The sequence below is a fragment of the Furipterus horrens genome, unplaced genomic scaffold (genome assembly GCF_987537825.1).
Source record: "Furipterus horrens unplaced genomic scaffold, mFurHor1.1.pri manual_scaffold_11, whole genome shotgun sequence".
Classification (NCBI taxonomy): Eukaryota; Metazoa; Chordata; class Mammalia; order Chiroptera; family Furipteridae; genus Furipterus; species Furipterus horrens.
Genome location: NW_028327181.1, coordinates 80152805 through 80173673, shown reverse-complemented (window position 1 = coordinate 80173673; position 20869 = coordinate 80152805). Strand labels below are relative to the sequence as shown.

Here is a 20869-nt window from a genome sequence, read left to right as displayed (position 1 = left end):
ACCCAAGTCCAAACTTGTATGTTACTAAATGAATTCCGGCTGAGCTAGAAGGCGTCCTCCAGCTGTAGCCTGAACATTTAGCCCTGATGTTATTCTGTGTGTGTGGCTGATAAAATATGAACTCCTTTCATGCAGATGAACTGCTTATTTCTGGGATACACCTGAGGCCAAGCCTCCTTTTGAAAGCTGTCTACCTCCCACCTGGGTCACACAGGGGTAGAGTCGAGCCCCAAGTGCTGGGGCCGCAATTCTCACTTCAAGCATCGCCAGGCTGACGAGGGCAGCAGGAAGAGGCCGGCTGCATCTCAGACAAGGAGGAAAGGGGAGGGTTACTCAGAAGCACTCAGAGGACCAGGGAGGAAAGAGCTGCTCCCAGTGGCAGAATGACCATACACGACATGACAGGAGAGGCAGGCAGAAGCCAACGGGATGTAGCCCCCAAGGGGCATCACTTCAAGAATGCCAATGCAGACATTACTTGTAGCTCCTCACAAAGCCATTCTCGGAGGCGTCAGATCAGCGAAGTCAGTGAAACAGAGACAGAGGTGACTGACATGAGATGCAGTTAATGGAGATGAGCTTTTACAGAACATGGGTTCACGAACTGGTTAGAAATGGCCAGTGAGATGCAGGATACGCGGGTGTCACATGTGGCCCCCAGATGCAGCAGGGTCAGCAAAGTGATCACAAGGACGGGAAGAGAAGCCCCGGATAAACATGAAGGCAAAGCAGCTTGTTTCTTACCACTTCATCCTCGGTAGGCTTGAAAACACAAAGTTACACTTAGTGGGAAGCCCCAGCACACGCAAGATAACAAGTCACGAACACAAGACTCCTGATGGCTTCTCGGGGAGGGGCTGTTAATGTTAAATGGGTCTGACATGTTGGAGGCAGGCCTCCTCAGCATACACACAAAGCAAAACCAGCAGGAGTTAGAGCAGTAAGACATATATTGCAATTTTTTAAAAAAAGTCATATGCATAGTGAAAGTGGTCAGATTGAAAAGTCCAGTGACCTGGGTCCTCAACTCCTGTTCTATTTGCTTTAAAAAGAATATAACGAATAGATGAGATTCAAAAGTTCAGAGGCTTCGTGGTGTGAGTGGTCAGGCAAGGAGACTGGGCTTTAAAAAACTGAGCTTGGAGGTGGCGGTGCAGGAAAAGTGTAGCTTGGCCTTACTATTTTTCAGTCTCCCTATAACAAGTAGGCAAATGACATTTTTAAAAGGCTCAAATAAAATATCTGCAACAAGAGCACATGAATGGGACAGGACTTCAAAAGTACCCGTGACTGCAGTTCCAATGGAAACCATCCTTGGAAGGGGCAACGGATGAGGACGCTGCCTACGCGGGCTGCGTTGCTGCTGCTAAGAGCTGGGAAGCTGTGGCCTACTCTGCCTCAGCGCCCAGGGGGGCAGTCAGTAGTTGAGGTCTGCATGCAACTCAGAATTTAGGACGTGGAACAACAGAACAAAAACTTCAGCCACAGGCTCTGCAGGCAACACCCGGAGTTTAGAGCAGGGGCCCTTTGGAAAAGGCTGTGGGGCCCTAAGAGGTCCAGAAGGCAGGCTGAGCATTAGTATCAGTATTTTCAATTCTCAAGGAGAAGACTGGAGTGAGGCCACGCAGAAACGCAAGACCCCGGGTGGAAGGAGAGGAGGCCCACGCCATCGGATCTTACCTCTTCTGCATCTTCTGAATGGGTGGAGAGCTGGTCATGCTGAATAATCTCAGCATCCTCCTCTGTCGGTCCGTTGCCCACCCTGATCCCACCAAAGTTGAGAGTTCCCTACACACATGAACAGAAAGAGTAGAATTTGCCTGGGCTTTAATGTGACATTTTGTGAGGTGGGGAAGGGCAATGGTTAGTACATACAAACCTCAGAAAAGCATATATGTTCACAACAAAAACAAAACCCGCTGATCAAACAGCTAAGTAAAAACAAATCACTGTTCCCGCCCTGACCACCACCCCCCTCGGCCCCAGCCCCGGCTACATTTACCACCTCATCCTGACATCCTGACGGGAGGATATGTGCCTGCTGCCCCAAAAGACATTAACCCTGTCTTGGTCAATGCTAACTGCAAATCCTGCATCCATGGGAATGCTCAGTATGAACAGACTCTCCTAACAAGTGTAGTTCTATCTGTAAAGCCTTCAATGGCCTAAGTTTTTCTGGAGCTGAACTAAAGAGTCAACTTTCTAAGAGAGAGGGATGCCAAATGACATGGTGATTGTAACCTGGTCTAATAAGCTTTCAACAGGAGCCCCAAGAGGTCCAGCAACCTCTCCCAGAAATGTTCCTGGTCTCTGCTCAGGAACAAAAGACTTCCTAGGTCAGAGAAGGGAAAAAAAAATGCTTGATGTACGCAAGCTTGTGGCTAGAGAATACTAAACTTAAAAAAAAAGAAAAAAGGTTCCTTTCCTTCGATAGAGGATTCTGGAGTGTGAAAACAACTCTTTCATGGGTATGTGGGCAAATGCTGATGGGGTGTTTGCTTCTCCTCACTTCTCAGGCAGTTTTCGGCAGGGTCTCCAGACACAGAATTTCTATGTCAACCTGATTTGGAAAAGCGTGGGTTTATTAAGGCAAAAGAAAACCAGGGGATACAAAAACCAGAAAGAACTGGGATCAGCTCTGAGAGCTACCAATTAGTGCTCACTTGCCATGGAGTGCAAGGAGCTGAAGAAAGAACCCTTCGACTCACTTCACAGGGTTTCTGTCTGGGGGGCCAAGCAAGGCAGGAGTTGGAAGACTGCTCTCCTATAAAACGGCCTCTGGGCCAGCAGCACGAACAATGGGTAAGCAGGTTTGGTCAAGTGCCCAGAGGTCCCCACTTGCAACTTTACCTTTTACCAGTTCCTGACAACTAGACCTCACTGTCCGGGCAGACTGTCTCTCTTCTAGAAGTGGTTCTCACGTGCTGGTGAGAGAACCAGCTGCATCAGAGTCACCTAGAAAGCTGCATTTTTCTAAGTAGAGATCCTGAACTACTACTCCCAGAAACTGTAAATACAGTAGGTTTGGAGTGGGGCCGAGGAAATCTGTATATAAAAATATATTTTTCCAAGTACAAACTGTATAATCCTTTTGACTGTCTATCAAAATTGAAAACGCATGCACACATACACAAAAAAACGCACGCGCCCTTTGAGACTCAGCAATCCCACCCACTGCCGGGCATGTGCCTGTGAAACTCCATCAAGGACAAGGATGTTCCCTGCACCGCTACTTGTAGTGCAAAGAACTGGGAACAACGAGCACATCCACCAGTAAGAAGGGGATTGCATCATTTTAGTGTAGCCAACAGAATGGTCTATGGGATGCTAGGCAGCTATAAGAGAGTACCACTGTGAAACCATCTCCAAGATACACTAAATTTTTAACAATCTAATAAATCAAGGGGCAGAACAGTGCTATCGTTTAAACAGTTCCTAATGTGTTTTATTTTTTTCCTATTTCTTCTTTTTTTCTAATGTGTTTTAAGTAGTCAGTATATATATGTACATCCACATATACACATATCAACAGGTGACAGATATATGCTGACATATGCAGAAAAGAATTTGAAGGCATAACACCCTTGAGAAGGAGAAGCATGCTGGGGACAGGGACATTTCTTGCTTTTATTTGCATTTCTTTTTTTTTTTTTTCCCCCCTGAATTTTTATAAGAGTTTATTTGAGCCAAACAGGTGACACATCTTGGATGCAAGATCTCAGATGTTCTCTTATTTGCATTCTCTAACCAAGGGCACTTATTGTTTTAATTTTATTTTTCAATGTCAGTAGGGGATGGTCTGGGTCATAGAATTCTACCTGTTTTTTATTTCTTCTTCTACTTATCTGTTTTAATACCCTAAGCAACAAATTTAACGTGCACCAGGTGATTCTGATGTGTAGCCAGATTCAGGAGTCACCGAAGCCCTGGGCACCTCCAGGTCATGCATATATTACATCTGACAACCCTCAAAAGGTGGACTGAAAGGGCACCAAAGAGTATGAGTGACAAGAGAGGACTCCTGGGGTGGGTCCTAGGGCACAGGAGGGAGGCCTCAGGTTCCTAAAGCAGAAGGCCAGTTCTGAAGCTTTCCTCAACCACAGGATAAAGTGAGGGGCAGACAGGTTCAACTTCCCAGCTAGACACAAACAACTGTCCTTTCAGAACTTAGGGAATGAGTTACAGGGAGGGGGATCACACACACACACACACACACACACACACACACACACACCAGCAGAAAACAGGAAAGAAAAAAATTAAACTGGGATACATAGCTTACAAACAACCAGGAGGACACAGCACAGGACAAAAACAGATCGGTGTTCATAGCCTCAGCCCTTGGGGTCAAAAACCAGGGGTCCTTGTTATAGAACTATCACCCTGAGGCCTTCAGGCTGTTCTACAAATGTTTGGCTAAACAAACAAACAAACAAACAAACAAGCGAGAACAACAACAAAAACACCGAGTGGGCTATGAATGTGCAGGTTTCTAGACTAGGGACTTTTAACTGGAACAGTATGAAAGCAAAGGATGCCAGATTTAAAAGGATCAAGACTGATGCATCAGAAGCACACCTTAAAAACTTTACGACTAGCAGAAAGAAGAGCACATGGAAAGAATGTCCATACAAGGATAGCATGAGTATGTGCTTTAAGGATTTTTTAAAAATTTCTCATAGGAAAGGAGAAAAATCCCAACTTGAAAATTATTTTAAGCAGCAATATTAAAATATCTTCTGATCTAAAATATCAGCCCTCTCAGAATAGTTCTAGAAGAATGATCATAGTAGTATTTTTAAGTTTTAAAATGATCAGAAGCACATAATGAAAGAAGTGGTTATCCATCTAAATATTTTCTTTTCTTTTAAAGGAGTATGATGCTACTAGAACACAGTAGTAGTACATGATGGTGACATTCAAAAATCGTGTAGTTCATTATCTAGAATAGTATAGACTAGTTTGATACTAGGACATTGTAGGATTTTGGTTAAGAGATGTTTTTAAGGACAAATATTGAAATGCTTAACGCTCAAAGTGCTGATACTGAACCATAAGTTAGTATTGGAAGAAGGAAAGATCAAAACAGAAGATGACTCTGGTTATTACACCAGATGAACAGCACACACGAGACACATGGCGGAGTGGGGTTCTCACGGGAACAGCTGAGGACGTGAGAGCTTCTGAGTTTCTCGTGAAAAAGTAGATATGTATAAGCTTCCACTGGAGAGAGTAAGTCACAGCCAACATGGACCAAATGTCCAAGCATCATTCTGAAGCAGAACTTTAAGTGTCGGGAAATCAATTCAAGAATTAGAGATGTTCTTGCTCCATGCTGAAAAACCATCCAATACTGGTCACAAAATACAGACATGAAAGTAGATGCGTCCAAGAGCTGCCATCCTGGATTAAGATGATGGGACTTGGAGAGGGTACAACAGCCACTTCGCTTCCATAACGTGACTGTACTTACATATTTGAATAGAAACTCAGCAGACCAAGGGTAAAAATGATATCAGCATCTACTCATAAGAAGTGGAAACCTCTTCTGTTGTTTCAATGAATACCAAGGACATACTTCCCAGAGCACACATGTCCCATGCTCTCAATATAGTTAAAAAGAATTCTGCTGCACTGTTTGCTACCTCTTTAAACAAAATGTGATGGTTTGTTGGTTTAAATTCACTCACTGTTGCAGCCGTTGCTGCCTCTAGTCCCTGTTGGCTCGGGGTTGGGCTGACTGGGGCCTCCACAGGTTGCCCTTCCTGATAGTGAATGGAACAAAAGAGGAAGGGGGAAGGAGACAGAAGAGGGAGGGAGTGAAGGGGAAGACGAATGCAGGGTACATGGAAGGATGAAGATGGTCAGAAAAGGGAGAAGGAGGGTCTTGTAACTCAGCTGCTCTGCAACAGGAGCAATAATCTAATAGCCATACGAGAGTCATGCAAAAAGGCCTTTTGGGTTTTACCAGACAAGTGTAATAAGTAAGCAGTACTGCATAGCCAGAAATGAACGCTTGACAGCTTAAGTGTGTGTGTATAGAATTCATATGCACACCTACATAAGTAAATACAAGTATGTATGTTGCTTTTTAAAAAGAAAAACAAAACAAAACAAAACAAAACAAAAAATCCCACCATGCTTCAAGCTAAATCTTATTCCCAGGTAGTTTGGTTGGTGAAAGTATTATGGTCTTATTTCAAAAGGAAATGTCTCAGCGTCAGCCCTGTGGTTGCCCAGGAAAACCACACAAGTGGGTTCACCTGGCTGCAGCTCCTGCATCCTTGTTGTGTCTGATGCTGCATCTAGACAGGCCCAGACCTGGATTTTGCTGAGCACAGAATAAGCAAGGCATGACCAGGAAACATAAAAACTTATGACTCATTCTCTATACCTGAGCTACTCAAAGATGAATCCAGATGTTCGGGCAGCAAAAAAATAATTTTTTGATTTCAGTGGGTCCAGGGCTCATGCTGGGATATGAAACAAGTGCATTTTAAGAGTATAGAGATTTATGCACAATTCATCAGATCCAATGAGGAATTAACTAGATCTTTTAAAAAAAATCTAGTAACTTTGAGCAACAGAAAGTACACCTACCAAATGCTTCCTCCTCAAATATTGATGGCGAAGGATCAGCGGTTTAAACAGCAGCATCCACGGTACACAAAGCAACGCAACCACAACCAGAAAACACTGAATTCCTTTCTGCAAAGAAGGACAAGGCACATCACATTCATCAAACACGCAGTTTCCAGCACCAGCACAAATTAACCCCCGAACAGCACTTTCTTACAGGTTTGTGAAAAAAGCTATCCAGTTTCTCAAAGTAATTAGCAGATGTTGTGGTGAAGCCCAGAAATTGTTCCATTGGATGAGAATTATTATTCTATCCTTTTTGGATACATAAATTATAGTAAACCCTCCCAAGTAAGGAGGATTAGCTGAATTTAGATCTGGATGTAGGAATTGAAAACCAAATTCTACAGAAAGGGATTTTAAATGTTTGTTAGGGTGACAGAAGCATCTCGCTTCTTGACCTAGGAACCGCCTGAGACAGTCCACTTCTGGGTTGACGCACCTGTCCAGAATATAGCATTGACTTTTCAATGTCCTCGTAGGAAAAGAGGAACATGTTTATGAAATGGATCAGAAGGCTTGGTGCTTTCTCAGATGTATGAGCATCATAGGCTGTCCACTTGTAAAAAATAAGGACAACCAAGTAGCCGAACAAAGAGGTCATGAAGATTATTTCAGGAATAAATCCGAAGTAGATATTCAGAGGCTTCTTGAAATAGCTAAAAAGGAAGAGAGGAAAAATGCAAAAAGTAAACAGACCCAGGGTCACCCCTACACCAAGTGGAGCCCTCACTAGATTTTCTCCTAATGCTCCCTCAATTCTGTCTTTATCACTTTAAGAAGCAACAGCCAGGAGCACTGGAGGCAACAGAGAAGCAGAATTAACTATGACTTCCTAACTTTTGGGCCTTGAACAGCTCCAGGACCACCACCAGCATTCTCCCATGAGGGAGAGATGGGAAAATTTGGTACATTCCAAGAGATAGTTCATAATTTTATGTGAGTTACATATCAAGAGGGAAAAAATAACTCACTCATTCTGATGAAAATTACACAAGGTTCTCTCAAGGATCTTTACTGCAATTGTAAATTGCTAAGGGAATAATATTAAGTAAGCCCCATTTAAGAACTTGTGATTTCTTAAAAGTATTTTTTTTTTAAACATAAAATGGGGTTCTGAGTTACTAATCCTCCCCCCGCCAAATGCCATAAATTCCTTAGGCAAAAGCACTATCTAAACTATGCACATTTTTATGACAGAAACAGAGCAACTCACGTGTGGTTGAAGAGGCTCAGGCTGACCCCAAACACCATGTGGACTACACCAAGGATAACAGACATCTTCATCTTAAAGGAGTTGAGGAAGGTCAGTTTATTGGTAGCAATGTTCCAAATCTGTCACAGCCCAAGAAAACAGAAAGGTATTACAAAGAGTGCTCAAATGGAAACACAGTCACTCATTTAAAAAAATATGTTTTAAAAAAATATGGAAAATTCTAAACATATACGTAAGTGGAGAGAATAATATAATAAACAACTCCCACGTACCCATCACCTAACTTCAACAATTACTATCCGCTTCCTGACTCTCGGTCAATCCTGTTTCATCCTACCCCCAACCCGTTCCCCACCTCCAGATTATTCTGAAGAAAAATCTAGATATCATATCATTTTACCTGTAAATATTTCAGTGCAGATTTCTAGAAGGTAAGGACTCATTTTTAAGACATGACCACAATACTGTTATCATACCCCAGAGCAGTAACAATGATTCTTTAACATCAAGAAATACATAGTCAATACTCAAAGTTCTCTGATGGTGTCCACATTTTTTATTAACTCATTTATTCAAAGTAGGGCCCCAGGTAAGACCTATACACCATGACTGTTGATATAGCTCTTAAGTCTCTAATCTGTAGGCTCTCCCTCCAGCTCTTTTTTTATTTCCTACAAAATATTTGTTGAAGAAATTGGGCTGGTTATCTGTAGATGTTCCCACATCTGTGTTTTGCTGATCCTGTCCCTGTGGTGTTGTTGATTCACCTACTTTTAAGTATTAATTGCCTTAAGCTTTGTCCCCTAAGGTCTGGAAGCCAGTAATATTTTCCTGATAGTTCTTCTGCCACCACTTGGCCATCAGATTCCATTTCCTAAATCATGACTCTGCCGCAGTCATTTCCCTGAGCCATAACCTCCCCCTGGACCCCCACCATCATCTGTCGGCTAAAGTGAAAAATCTATAGCCTGATAAGCCAGATCTTCTACCATCTAGCCTGGCATCTTTTTTATTTTTTCCTGAACTGGCCTCTTCATGAAGAGCTTATCCATGGTGACCTGTCACCTGAACACTTGTGACTGGTTCTCTGCCTAGCCCCAATCGCACCTGGAATTCAGCGCTACCACTCCAAATGCCCGATGGGACATTTTTACCTGGGTGTCCCACAGGCACTTAAACTCAACACCTACCCTGTAAGCATCAAATAAAATGTCCATAAAAGAACTTTGTAACCATGGAACTCTATATAAATGTGAGGTGATATTATTATTAGACTCCAAACTACTTGAGGGCAGGAATTATGTCTTTAAGTTTGGTATTACCACCAACAGTCACTATGCCTTTCAGATAACAGGAGTTCAATACACATTTGATAAATACATATGTGAAATCTTATTAAACCTCTCCAAGCCTCGGTTTCCTTATCTGTATAATAGGAATAGCATTATCTACCTGATAAATTGTTTGAGGATAAATCAGGTATGCTGAGGGCTCAGTATAATGACTGACCATAGTAAGCATTTCAGTAACATTAATTTCTTGAATAATTAAAATAATCAATTCTGTATCTCCCCACTTCTCTGCTTTTGCAAACACTGCTCACCTTCTAACAATCTGAAATGTTTTTAAAGGCCAGATTTATTCCCATTTTAATAAGAAACCTTAATCTTTCTGGCCCATAATGATGTTTTCCCTCTGGAATTTTACAATCCTTACTAACACTTATTCTTGTTTCCCCTACCCCATTTCTTAAGCACACAATACAAAAGATTTAATCACACTTTATTTACCTAAGTATTTGAAAAAATAATTAAATTCTAGGATAAGTTCTTATAAATGTATAAAAATGAGAATGGAAATCTAAACTCATAGGGAAGAGCTATTTCTATTTTGTTAAAACGTATGTGAAAAATAAAAACCAAATTAAGTTGAATAAACTAAACTGGGAAGGAGTGTTGAAAATAAATCTTCCCAGAGTTGATATTATTAGCCACCTCTGAAATAAGCAGTGCAGGAAAAATTATTTTGGATCCCCAAGGCACTTGGGTCTTTTATGGCTTTAAAATACACTAAGCTGACAAACTGAGGTTTTCCAAAAATATGTCAACTAAAAACCAAATAACCATTTATCTTCACTTTCATTCTCTCACTTTAGGGCCACAATTTAAAATTTTAGTGTCAGACATATAGGAAAGAAGTGCTCTTACTGGATCAATGCCAAAAGGGTATGGTCCACCAAAAACTCCAGGGACAGTAGGGTTCAACTGGAGCACAGGGTTCCCCCGAAGCGTCTCTTCCCTACCATGATAGGAGAAAAGTTGCATTTATTTTTTATCAACAGAGGGGAACTACTGGTCCAGAAACTGATCCCCAAAGAAAACTACTACAGCTATCTCGTCCCTTCAGTAAAAGAGTAGGGACTATCACCTGAGACGAGAATAGGTCAGAGATAACAACTACAAAAAATGTAAACACACATATACAACTACGTAGGGAATTTGGAAAATCTGCTTGTAATTTATTAAAAGAATCAATGTGCCTAATTTGGTCTCAGTTCTTTGAGATTGCTGAACAAACCCCAAAGTACTTCCCCAGGCTGGAGCCTACGTAAGAGGAGATAGTGCATTCTTCTGAAACAGAGACATTGCCAGTCAGCTCCTACAGAAGTGTTAGTTTACTACTTGTCTGGAAAATCAGAGCTGAATATGAAAGGAATGAGCTTTGACTTTCAGCTTCTTCTGCAACTTACGTCCAATTATATAACGTGAACATCGGCCGTACACTCCAGGATGATCCGAAGATATTAAGAGACTTGGAAAAGCAATCATTGTAGATGAGGCCAGTGTAGGTGGAGAACACACCCATCAGAAGAATAATGTACCGTCCACTGAACACAGTGCTAAACATCTGGGAAGCAGGAAGAGGTTAATGAAATGTACTCCCTGGAGCTTCTATTGTGACAATGTTATTCACAATGCACAAGGATCATCCCTCCTCCCTCTCACACCACTTTACCCCACCCTTGAAGTAAAGACCAAAACACGATACAATTATGAAATTCACTTTCACAGCACGTGGCCTCTTTAAGTGTTAAAATGAACTTAACTTCTCTATAAATTCATGATATAAGACTTCCAGATTGTAATTCTCATAGTGAATGCTTGAGAAATTACAAAGTTTCAGTCTACTGCAGATGTAACTTAAATGTTACCTCATTCTCATTCTTCTGGGAGAGGATCCGGCTCTCCCTTACCACCATCCATACAGCAAAAAGGGTCATCAAAATGCCATGGCCGAAGTCCCCAAACATCACAGCGAAGAGGAAAGGGAAAGTGATGATGGTATACGGAGCTACGGAGAGACAAAGCACGTCAGACGAGCACCAGATTCATCGGGTGATCACTTCAAAAGGTGTATAATGCCTACTTGCTATGTTGTGCACCTGAAATTAATACAATGGTGTATGCCAACTGTAATTAAAGAATAAATTAATAAAAAGGCAGAGAAGAAAAAAGACGAAGCACAGAAAACCACAACTCCCAACATACCGCATCCCTCTCCACATACTGAGGCCAACAGAAGGTGACTTATTCCCAAGCTGCTGGCCAGATGGACTCCCAGAGAAAATCTTCCCTCTCAAAGCAGCTCTGATGGCATTTGAGCTACTGCTATCACTTTATTCAAGAAGAGCACAGGAAGTGAAAGTTTTGTCTCTAGCATTGGAGACAATGCGGTCTGTTCTTTAATTCCCTTTTTCTAACCCCTGGGACACAGCTCCTGGTGCAGGCCAGCTTTCTTCTCTTGTGTGGCAACCATTTCCCAGCTGAATAAAGCTACCGGGTAAGTGGAAAAAAGCCCAGAACTTGGAGCAAAGCAGGTCACGCAGAAGGCTCCCACTGCAAATGTCTCAGACTCTCGATTTAATACTTAACTCTCCAAACAGAGGAGAAATCTGTTTTGTGCCTAACATGGTCAATAATTACCATATTTTCTCTAACCTGCAACAGGGAAGCCATTTTCAAATGTCAGATATCTTGGAAAAAACTTTTTGCTTAAAGCAGTTCCTGCAAATGATGTGCTAGAGGAAGTCAGGTGTTTTATAACTGTGAGGGCACACAGAAAAATCTAATCTGCTGAGCTCATTCTTATAAAACCACCTCCTTTTTACATATATAAGATTTTTCTCCCTTTGATGGGAACTTGAATGAGATCACTTCTATAATTCTTTCAAAATTTACTAATAAAATTATGAAAAATTTACATAATTTCTTATTGTATGACTTTTGCTTCATAATCAACGAAGGTCTCCAAATAACTTGTTCTGCAAAACCAGAGAACAGGAGTACCTCCTGGAGATAATGGGCATCTCTTTACAGGAATTATGCTAGAGCTGTGGTCTTGATATTTTTATTTTATCTTATTTTATTTTATTTATTTATGTTTAGAGAGAGTGGGAAGGAGGGGATTTAGGGAGAGAAACACTGATGTGTGAGAAATACATCAATTGGTTGCCTCTCGCACATCCCCAACTGGGGACCTGGCCCACAACCCAGGCATGTGCCCTGACAGGGAATCAAACCAGCAACCCTTCGGTTCACGGGCTGGCGCTCAGTCCACTGAGCCACACCAGCCAAGGCAATATCTTTAGTTTTAAGCCAGTCGTTCAACAGCATTTAAAGGGAGGCATTGAAAGATATAACAAAGAAACAAAATCTCTAGAGGTTTTCAAGCTTTTTTACCTGGATTTATCTCTCGGTAAGTTCCAATTCCATAAGCATCTACTATGTTTTGAAAGCCACATGTGAACTTGTTTGTTTTGTTATAGGTTGGAGGAGTCTGGTTTGTCTGCATCCTGTTCAAAATGGAGGGCACGGTAGAACCACTGTGTTCCTGGGAAATATTAAGCACATATATCCAAATCCGGTCAGCCTAAATGTGGGGGTGCTTACACAGGAGCACGTATTTATCAAAACACATCGAACGGTACACACAAAATGAGTGCATTTCATTTTATGTAAATTATATCTCAATCTTCCACAGTCTTTGGGGAAACAAACTAGGTATAAAATTGACAATGAAAGATTTAGATTAAGTCTTGGGAAGAAAACCTGACTGTGAAAAAACATTTAATTCTAAAACGAGTAACCAAAGAAAACACGGAACCTCTTTCTCGAGACATCCTCACCTGACTCTCTAGGAGTATCAGTGTTCCCTCTTGTTTACGGAGAAAGCAAAGCACACCCTCTGACACCTCTTTCACCACCTGCGTTAAGCTCCCTCATCCTCTGCAGTCTAACTGGGCACACGTATTCCAAGCGGCTGCTGGTCCCTAGAGTCAAAGGTCTTTTCTCCCACAGGCAAGCCCGACAATCTGGAGATCTTCCTCTTGTTGGGAGAAAATCTTGATCCCTTAGGAGTCCCCTCCTGCTCACGAACCATGCTTTTAATGTCTCTTTGTTGGTGTTTCCTCCTCTGCCTGTCCCAGAACATTGCAGAGCCCTCAGGTCCTAGCTTTAGCCTCCTTATTTTCTCTCTTGGAGGTCTCACTGCCTTCCACCCTCATGAAGCCCACGTTTTTCATTTTGCCTTTTTCACCAAGAACCTGTCCCATTATGGCTTGAACTTTTCATGTGGATTCCGTCCAGCCCCTGGATGTGACTGAAACTGAACTTAACACCTTTCCCCTAAGTTCTTGCTGAACTTTTTACTTCCATTAATGGAACTGTTATTTTACTAGCCACCCTGCTTTGATACCTCATAAACATTTACATTTTTTTTCTCCTTGTATTTCTCTACACGTTGCTAGAAACTAAGTATGCCTAACCGATTCTTCTTTCAGAATGTCTCACAAATTCATCACTGCTTTCTTTTCCTATTGTCAATTCTTATTCCAGGGGCCCTTAAAACTTATTACTCTGTGTTTAAAATAACCTTCTAACTGACTCCCACCTATAGACTCTCTCTATTCCCTAATCCAACCAAGATACTAACAACAGTTATTACTTAAAAAAAAAAAAAAAAAAGATTTTATTTATTTATTTTTGGAGAGAGGGGAAGAGAGGGAGAAAGAGAGGGAAAGAAACATTGATGTGAGACAGAAATATCAGCCAGCTGCCTCTTGCACGCACCCCAATCAAGGACCAGGCCCACAACCCAGGCACCTGCCCTGACTGGGAACTGAACTGGCAACCTTTTGCTTTGCGGGATGACGCTCAGCTGACTGAGTCATGCCAGTCAGGGGCAGATCATTCCTTTAAAATTCTGCTTTACTCATGTCCTTTCACTGCTAAATAACTTCTAATGCCTCTCTATTCCCTCTGGAATTAAATTTAAATCCTCTAGCTTGGTATTTAAAAACCTTTCTCAGTGAGGTTCCAGCCTACCTAATCAGGTTTACATCCTAGTCTTGTGGCTCACCCATTATAATTTCTCTTCTTGCCCAGCCATGAATGATCGTGCTGTACTTGCCTTTGTCCATGTTTTCTCCTCATCATTGTTGACAGACGTCTTACCCATTCTTCAAAGTCCCAACGCCAACTTCTTTCTGAAGCTTCTGTCCAATCATCTTAGCTGGGAAAGCTAGCACCCTCTCTCCACACACTTATACCACTCTTAGCACAGGCTGTCTTGCATGTTTGTATGCCAGCCTCTCTGAGTAAATCATAAGATACTTGAGGGCTTATATTTTACATCCTGACTGAGATCAGTGCCTTGCACGGAGTGATAGTTCTAACTACTAAGTGAGTCTGCCAGGGTTAACTACAGAGGTCGTCTAATGGACTGAGAATGTGGATCAGGAAACTGACATTCTGGTCACGAGCTTCCCTGAAGAATCATGGATGTATGATTAAGTCACTTAATCTTTTTTGAACTGCAATTTACACATTTGGAACAAAAGGATACATATAAAATGTATTATCCTGATACAGGATGAGTACTAGATGAATATAATAAAGAACTTCGAAAGTAAAAATGCCATAAAAATGTAATTAATTAATGTTACTGTTAATGGGAACCTCTTTTCCTGGCCGTAGGCTGCACTGCTAGCTGTGAGGGACTCACCGTGCCCCTTCTGAGTGCAAACTGGATGGAGTCAAGGTCAGTGACAGGGCACCAGACCTCTGCAATCAGACACTTCTGAGTCACGTCTATGTTGCACAGGTTTAGGGTGTGGTAGATAGCCTTCATCTTCCGCACTTTGATGAACCAGACACGGATGTTCTTAGCAGCTGCCTGCAGAACCCTCTGGCGGTGATCCTCCGTTTGATTCAGAACCTTTGGGAGAGAAAAGGACACAGGAAGGATCTTTCTAACACCCGTCTTTAATCTCAGGACATGAATGGCAAAGAGGCACGACTCCCTGAGAAGGGCTGCTGGGGATCTGTTCTTTTTTATCTTCCTTTGACTAGAATCACCTTTTCTTAGGGGGAGGGGAGCAAATTACAAGAAATTAGAGGTCCAGTTACTAACATTCATTTTTGTTTTGCTTCAAGATCAAGAGAAACCTGAGAAAATGGTTTTTACCTTTTTATTATATGCTTAATCTTACCGCCAAATCTATGACACAACAATGCAGTCAGTGGCTTTTACTTGGATCATTAGCGTGGGGACATTCCCAGAGGAGCCTGTAACTCACACTCAAATAAGTCAGCACCACAGGCCTGGGTGTTATGCTGCAGAATCCCCTGAACATCAGCCGGCATCAGGGAACAACGGGAAAGAGGCGGTGCTGAGCACCGCCGTCTGCCTGCCTACGTTAAGAGAGGCCCCATAACAAGAGACAGGAGACACTGGGGTCAGAAGGATCCAGAAATTTGAGAGGGGATTAGACTGCCACACACCACTGTCATCACAGGGCAGACAAGGCTTTACCTCCCTGCCAGGCTTGGGGAGGCGGCCCGTTGCAGTGCCGACGCTTTGGAAACCAGTACAGATTTCCCTCAGAGGAATTATATTGCCAAGACTAGTGTGGGAGAATGGGGCAGGGACGCTTTACATTCTGCTGCCTTATTTACCACCAGATATTTAAGATTTTTAATAGCAGAAAAGGGACTAAGCCAAAACCGGGCAAGCAACTCACCACACATATTTCTCCATGAAAATCTATCTTAAATCTCTATACTTCTTTGAAGAGGAAAAAGCTATACATTAATATTTTAGCACTGATCTCCAACATAGCTCTCCAAGTAAGTTCAGAAAAAAGTAGTAACTACTCCCTAAAAAACTGTCTCAGGTCCTAGAATGTGACTTCACAGAGAGGTTAAAACAAAAACCAAAAACCCATGGCATGCCAGGGAAACCCTTAAATCACTTGAGAGTAAAGAAACTTTTTCTACTTCTGGCTGTTGACAATTTCACAATTACTATGATAACTTCTGGAAGGATGCTAAATAAACTCACAAGCAATGTTCTATTTGCTTTTTTCTTTCCTTATCTCTCCCCCACATCTCACCCCTTGGTATTTAATCCTTTTTATATTTTTAAGATTTCATTAATTTATTTTTAGAGAGAGGGGAAAGGAGGGAGAGAGGAGAGAAACATCCATGTGCAACAGGTTGCCTCTTGCATGCCCCTAACCGGGACCTGGCCCACAACCCAGGCATGTGTCCTACCGGGAACTGACCCAGTGACCTTCTGGTTCGCAGGTCAATACTCAATCCACTGAGCCACACCAGCCAGGGCGATAGTCAACCCTTTTTTAAAGTTTCAGTTCATACAGCTAGGTTGCACATGCCTGGGAAGGGGTAAGACAAAATGTACTAATATGGCCTATCACCCACCAGCAGTTTTGGCTAAACAGAAAAGTATATCAAAGGAACCAGCAGTATGTCAAGTTGGTGGGTCACATACACTGGGGGTTGGAGGGAAAGATGAGGGAGCTGGAATGCAAATTACAACATATTTCGGACAATTTTGCCACTGTTGGAATGAAATGCCTTTGGACTGGTATGTTTATTAATGTTTCAAGGGGCACTCATCACATCACATTCTTCCAAGAGGAAGCAAATCTCCAATTGGCCACCCTTTTCCTTCCATGTACACATATATCGTGACCCAGCCTTAGAACCCTGTGGCAACCATGGTGTGTGTAAACCACATACACTGTGACTGGGCAGAAGTCTAACACAGCCTCCTTCTTGGGTACAAAGGCTGCCGCGGGACACTTAGGTATGTGGTTAACACCCAAGGTGACCAGAGCGATACACACCAAGCTGCTGAGAGTAGCTGCCTCTGGGGACAGAGTGTGTGTGTGAGAGGGCAGAACTGACCTTGTGCATACTTCTTGTACTATTTGATTGCTTCAAATTAACTAAGCATACATCTGACTCACGACAAGGAGAACTGAATACTCTAAGCAACCACGATTTCAGATGCATAGCATTCCTGTCTCATTTGAGGGTGATTGATGCTGCTTTTAACAGCCATTCCCTGAAACTTTTCCCCTGTTCCCAAGGGGACACTGCTTGTTTTAGTATCCTGAGCTGCTGCAGGTGCCTGAGGAACTGTCAGTGTTTCAAGGAGGGAGACTGGTCTTCTAGTTCACAAAAACAACCTCCCTTCAGCCCTCTGCGTACCATTTGGAGATCTTCAATCCTGGTATTAACTCCAGAAGCCATTTCCTTCCTCTCCTGGGGTGTCTCAGGACAGGGATAGAGGGAGGCCCGGAACCTGGAACATACAGACACAGACTGGAAACAAGAAATTTCTTAACCTATCCAACTGAAATTATCTCAGAAAGTAATCCTAATTTACTAAGAAGGATTAGTTCAAACTGAGGCAGTAATCAATAACAATTATTTATAGGGAGTGGCCTAAAAATTGAGTAGTAACATTTGAACCATCTTGACATTCTTTGTAGCTATTAAATTCCCTTAGATTAAAAAAGCAAAAGCCAATAATGTAAATTATATTTTAAACACAGTACAAAGAAAGATGTGGTGGGTGGAATTCCAGCAAAGCTTAAGGGCACACACAGTGCCTAGGGCGCCCTGCTGGGTATGCAGACCATTGTCCCAACACAGCATTTATAACTCATGAATCCTAATTACTTCTTTTCAAGAAGAGGAATTGTGGCTTTGACGGTACTTTAAAAACTGAACTTGGGCCATTTTAATTGTTTAAAATAGCCCTAACATTATTAATAGATATATTCACCATGTCAAGGTAAACTAAAAGGGCCTATGCTTCACTGTTCTATATTCTAAGGCTAAAAAGATTAGGTGGCATGGCTGCACCCTTGGGGGAGGCACATTTCTCTTACCCTTCACAGATTTTCTTGACTCTGTTTTTCAGTTGATCGCCTTGGAAGAAAATGATGAACACAGACTTGTGCACGTAGTCGCCCTAAGACCCCAAGCCAAAACCCGAGAGTTCAGACTTCCAATCTGGAAGAAAACTTCTTAAATAACTCACTTCCCTGGTGATACAGGAACAACAGTAATTCTTTAAGGATATGGCAACCCTGTTCTTTAACCACTATCCTCTGTCCAACTTAAGCTCCGCTACGATAACATTTGGCTGTAAACTCTAAGTCACAAAAAATCTTTCTGTATGTATTTGTCTTTAAGATCGACCAGGAGCTTGAAACAGGATGCTAAGATGATTCTCCTTAGCGTGATTTAGCCCTATTTAGCAATTCCACTTTAAATCTTACATTGCCTGAATGCTATAAGCACAGCAGAATAAGAAGAGCCATTCCTGTTTGTTCCCGTGCTTAGAAATTCCCAGTTTGGCACCAGCTATTTTTTAGTTCCAGATAAGTAACACAAAATATATAAAGCTAAAGGTTAAAATAACTGGAAAAAACATATTTACAATCAAAATAATACACAGATAGAGCTTAGAGCTTTAAAATGTATATGTATACGTAATGGAAGTTAAGGAGGAAAAGAGCAGTCCCTCAAAGCAGGGGTGAACATAAGAGCTCCTCTCTGGGAGGGTCAGAGCCAGGTGGCATCATGCTGTGTTACAGCTCTGAGCTCCCTTTACAAGCTCTACTCCATGAGACACAATTTCCTTGTCTTACAGTCACAGGATCCTCCAGGGGGTTCTCGATTTCAGCCTGTCGCAGGAACACATTCCCCCGGCACACCCGCCAAAGCATGCGCTCAAAAGTAGGGATGCGCTCCCGGTTAATCACTCCAGCCACAAAGCTGTGGGAAGAAGAGCCAGATTGGGAAGTCTATTTCATGCCATGGGATGGAAGGCTTTGTGACAAAGAAGGAAAATGAGGAGAGGGACAAAGACAATCATGAGGCTACGCGTTGTTATGTCAAAAGGGCTGGTAAAGTTTTATTCCTGGTCTCAGAAGAGGGTTACCAAAACACAACTCAGGAACTGAATTCAGATAAGACTTAGAAACACCTCTCAACAGGCTCAGAGGAGAGTGCATCTGGAAGCAAGTGGAGGCCCAGCCTTTTCTTCTGAACAGCAAAAATGAGCATGACCCCAGTGAGTACAGAGGGATGAAGTGGTACTCACCCAAGTCTTAAAGGCGTGCCTCTTCCCATCTCACTTGGCTCCAAGAGGGATGAGGACTCTTCCAACAGGTCTGGATCCGCCATCTGCTGATGATGCAATTCAGCCTGAATTCACAAATCAATTAATATCTAATGAAAATAGTTAGTGGCATGCAGGGAACGAGGAACCAGGAGATAAGTTCAGAAAATAAAGATGAAAACCAAACCACCAAAAGAGAAGACATACTCACAAAAAATAAATAAAAAAGAAGAACAAGAAGAAGATGGAAAGAAAATAAAGGAAAGAAATAAGAGGTAAAGAAAGCATAATTGACCCAGTAAAGCAACTGGGGAAATGGTTTAAGAAATAAAAAATAAATTAAAAAAGAACATTAAATGATGGTGACATGTATAAATCTTACTTGGTGGAAGCCATTTTTTCTCTTACACTTTCCTAAATGCACCATGAAAGTACCAGTAAACACCTTTTCATGTGGATAGAGGCTGAAGAATTTCTTCCTTCTGAGCAAAAACAAGGCAGCTTGGCAGATACTCTCAACATTAAGTTCCCAGGCAGTGAACAACTAGAATTGACCCTGCATTGAGAACTTAAAAGATGCTGACTCTTTCCAAGGAAGAAAGCAAAGCACTGCCACTGCCTTGAACACAGCGTGTGACCTGAAGAAAGGCAGAAGAGGTCTCTCCCGGTATCGAGATTTTCCGTGGTCTTAAAAATGCAAAATAAGAGACCTTTTAGCATGGCCACTGTATACAATGCTCCAAACCATGGGTTTAGAGTATGCCTTTCTCCAAAAGGATAAGAAATACAACATCTGCACAGGCCTGGGCCTCCACTGCATCCACAAAGGGAAGAGGAAGTGAAAACATATATGAATGTCCTGGTTTCTGAGCAGGATTCTAGGAATATGAAAAAGTTAATGTAAGCTTTACAGTTTAAGGATTCTTGAGAACAATCTAAAGCATGTGAAGGGAAGAGAGTTACAGATACTAAGCCAATACAGAGTGTGTGGGCTAGTTTAATTGCTTAGATTTAAAATGATTTCCACCATGACAGTTTATACAATGAAATGAAGGAGCAGAGGGATCTTCGCAGATGTGCTAGGTCTGTATTTCCTAACCTCTCTCTACGCCACACTTCTTACCACCTGTCACTCCCATGAGGAAGGAGAAGCTGCCCTAAGAAATAAAGGCCAACCAGCTTCTCCACTGCCTGATCTCTCCAGCTTTAATATCCATGCAGTTCTTGTTTGGCCGAAGACTAAAGGTAAGTCAGAAGAATATTCTTTGTCAAGAGCAAAATTAATTTTAAAAAATCAGGAAAAAGTTTCTCTGTCATTTTCATTCCAAATTTCAGGATTCGACTCCTGTCAACTCATGATCAAAAACCACCTCATAGGAACCTCAAATATAAGGTCTGAAAGCCTTAAAAAGTGAAAGAAATTGTTTTGGGAAGTAAATTCTAAAAGCAGGATCAACTTTGATCTCCCCGCCCCCCCCAAAAAAGGGAAGGGCAACACTGAGCATGTCAGAAGAG

At 42.0% G+C, this 20869-nt stretch overlaps 1 protein-coding gene across 4 annotated transcripts in view; it reads right to left on the bottom strand.

Moving 5' to 3' along the window:
* The window catches only part of ATP6V0A1 (ATPase H+ transporting V0 subunit a1), a 49334-nt gene that overhangs the window by 12166 nt on the left and 16299 nt on the right, over positions 1–20869 (bottom strand). The window contains exons 6-19 of one of the 4 annotated variants that reach the window (XM_090290570.1): positions 19337–19440; positions 18882–19008; positions 18117–18199; positions 17431–17524; positions 14918–15130; positions 12595–12745; positions 11067–11206; positions 10605–10762; positions 10063–10153; positions 7856–7974; positions 7082–7298; positions 6601–6708; positions 1681–1788; positions 745–762 (exon numbers count right to left, since the gene is read on the bottom strand). In XM_090290570.1, coding sequence (XP_090146696.1) covers positions 745–762; positions 1681–1788; positions 6601–6708; positions 7082–7298; positions 7856–7974; positions 10063–10153; positions 10605–10762; positions 11067–11206; positions 12595–12745; positions 14918–15130; positions 17431–17524; positions 18117–18199; positions 18882–19008; positions 19337–19440 — 1731 coding nt within the window. The remainder of the gene's footprint in view (positions 1–744; positions 763–1680; positions 1789–6600; positions 6709–7081; positions 7299–7855; positions 7975–10062; positions 10154–10604; positions 10763–11066; positions 11207–12594; positions 12746–14917; positions 15131–17430; positions 17525–18116; positions 18200–18881; positions 19009–19336; positions 19441–20869) is intronic. The other 3 variants (XM_090290572.1, XM_090290571.1, XM_090290573.1) reach the window with 3 other exon arrangements.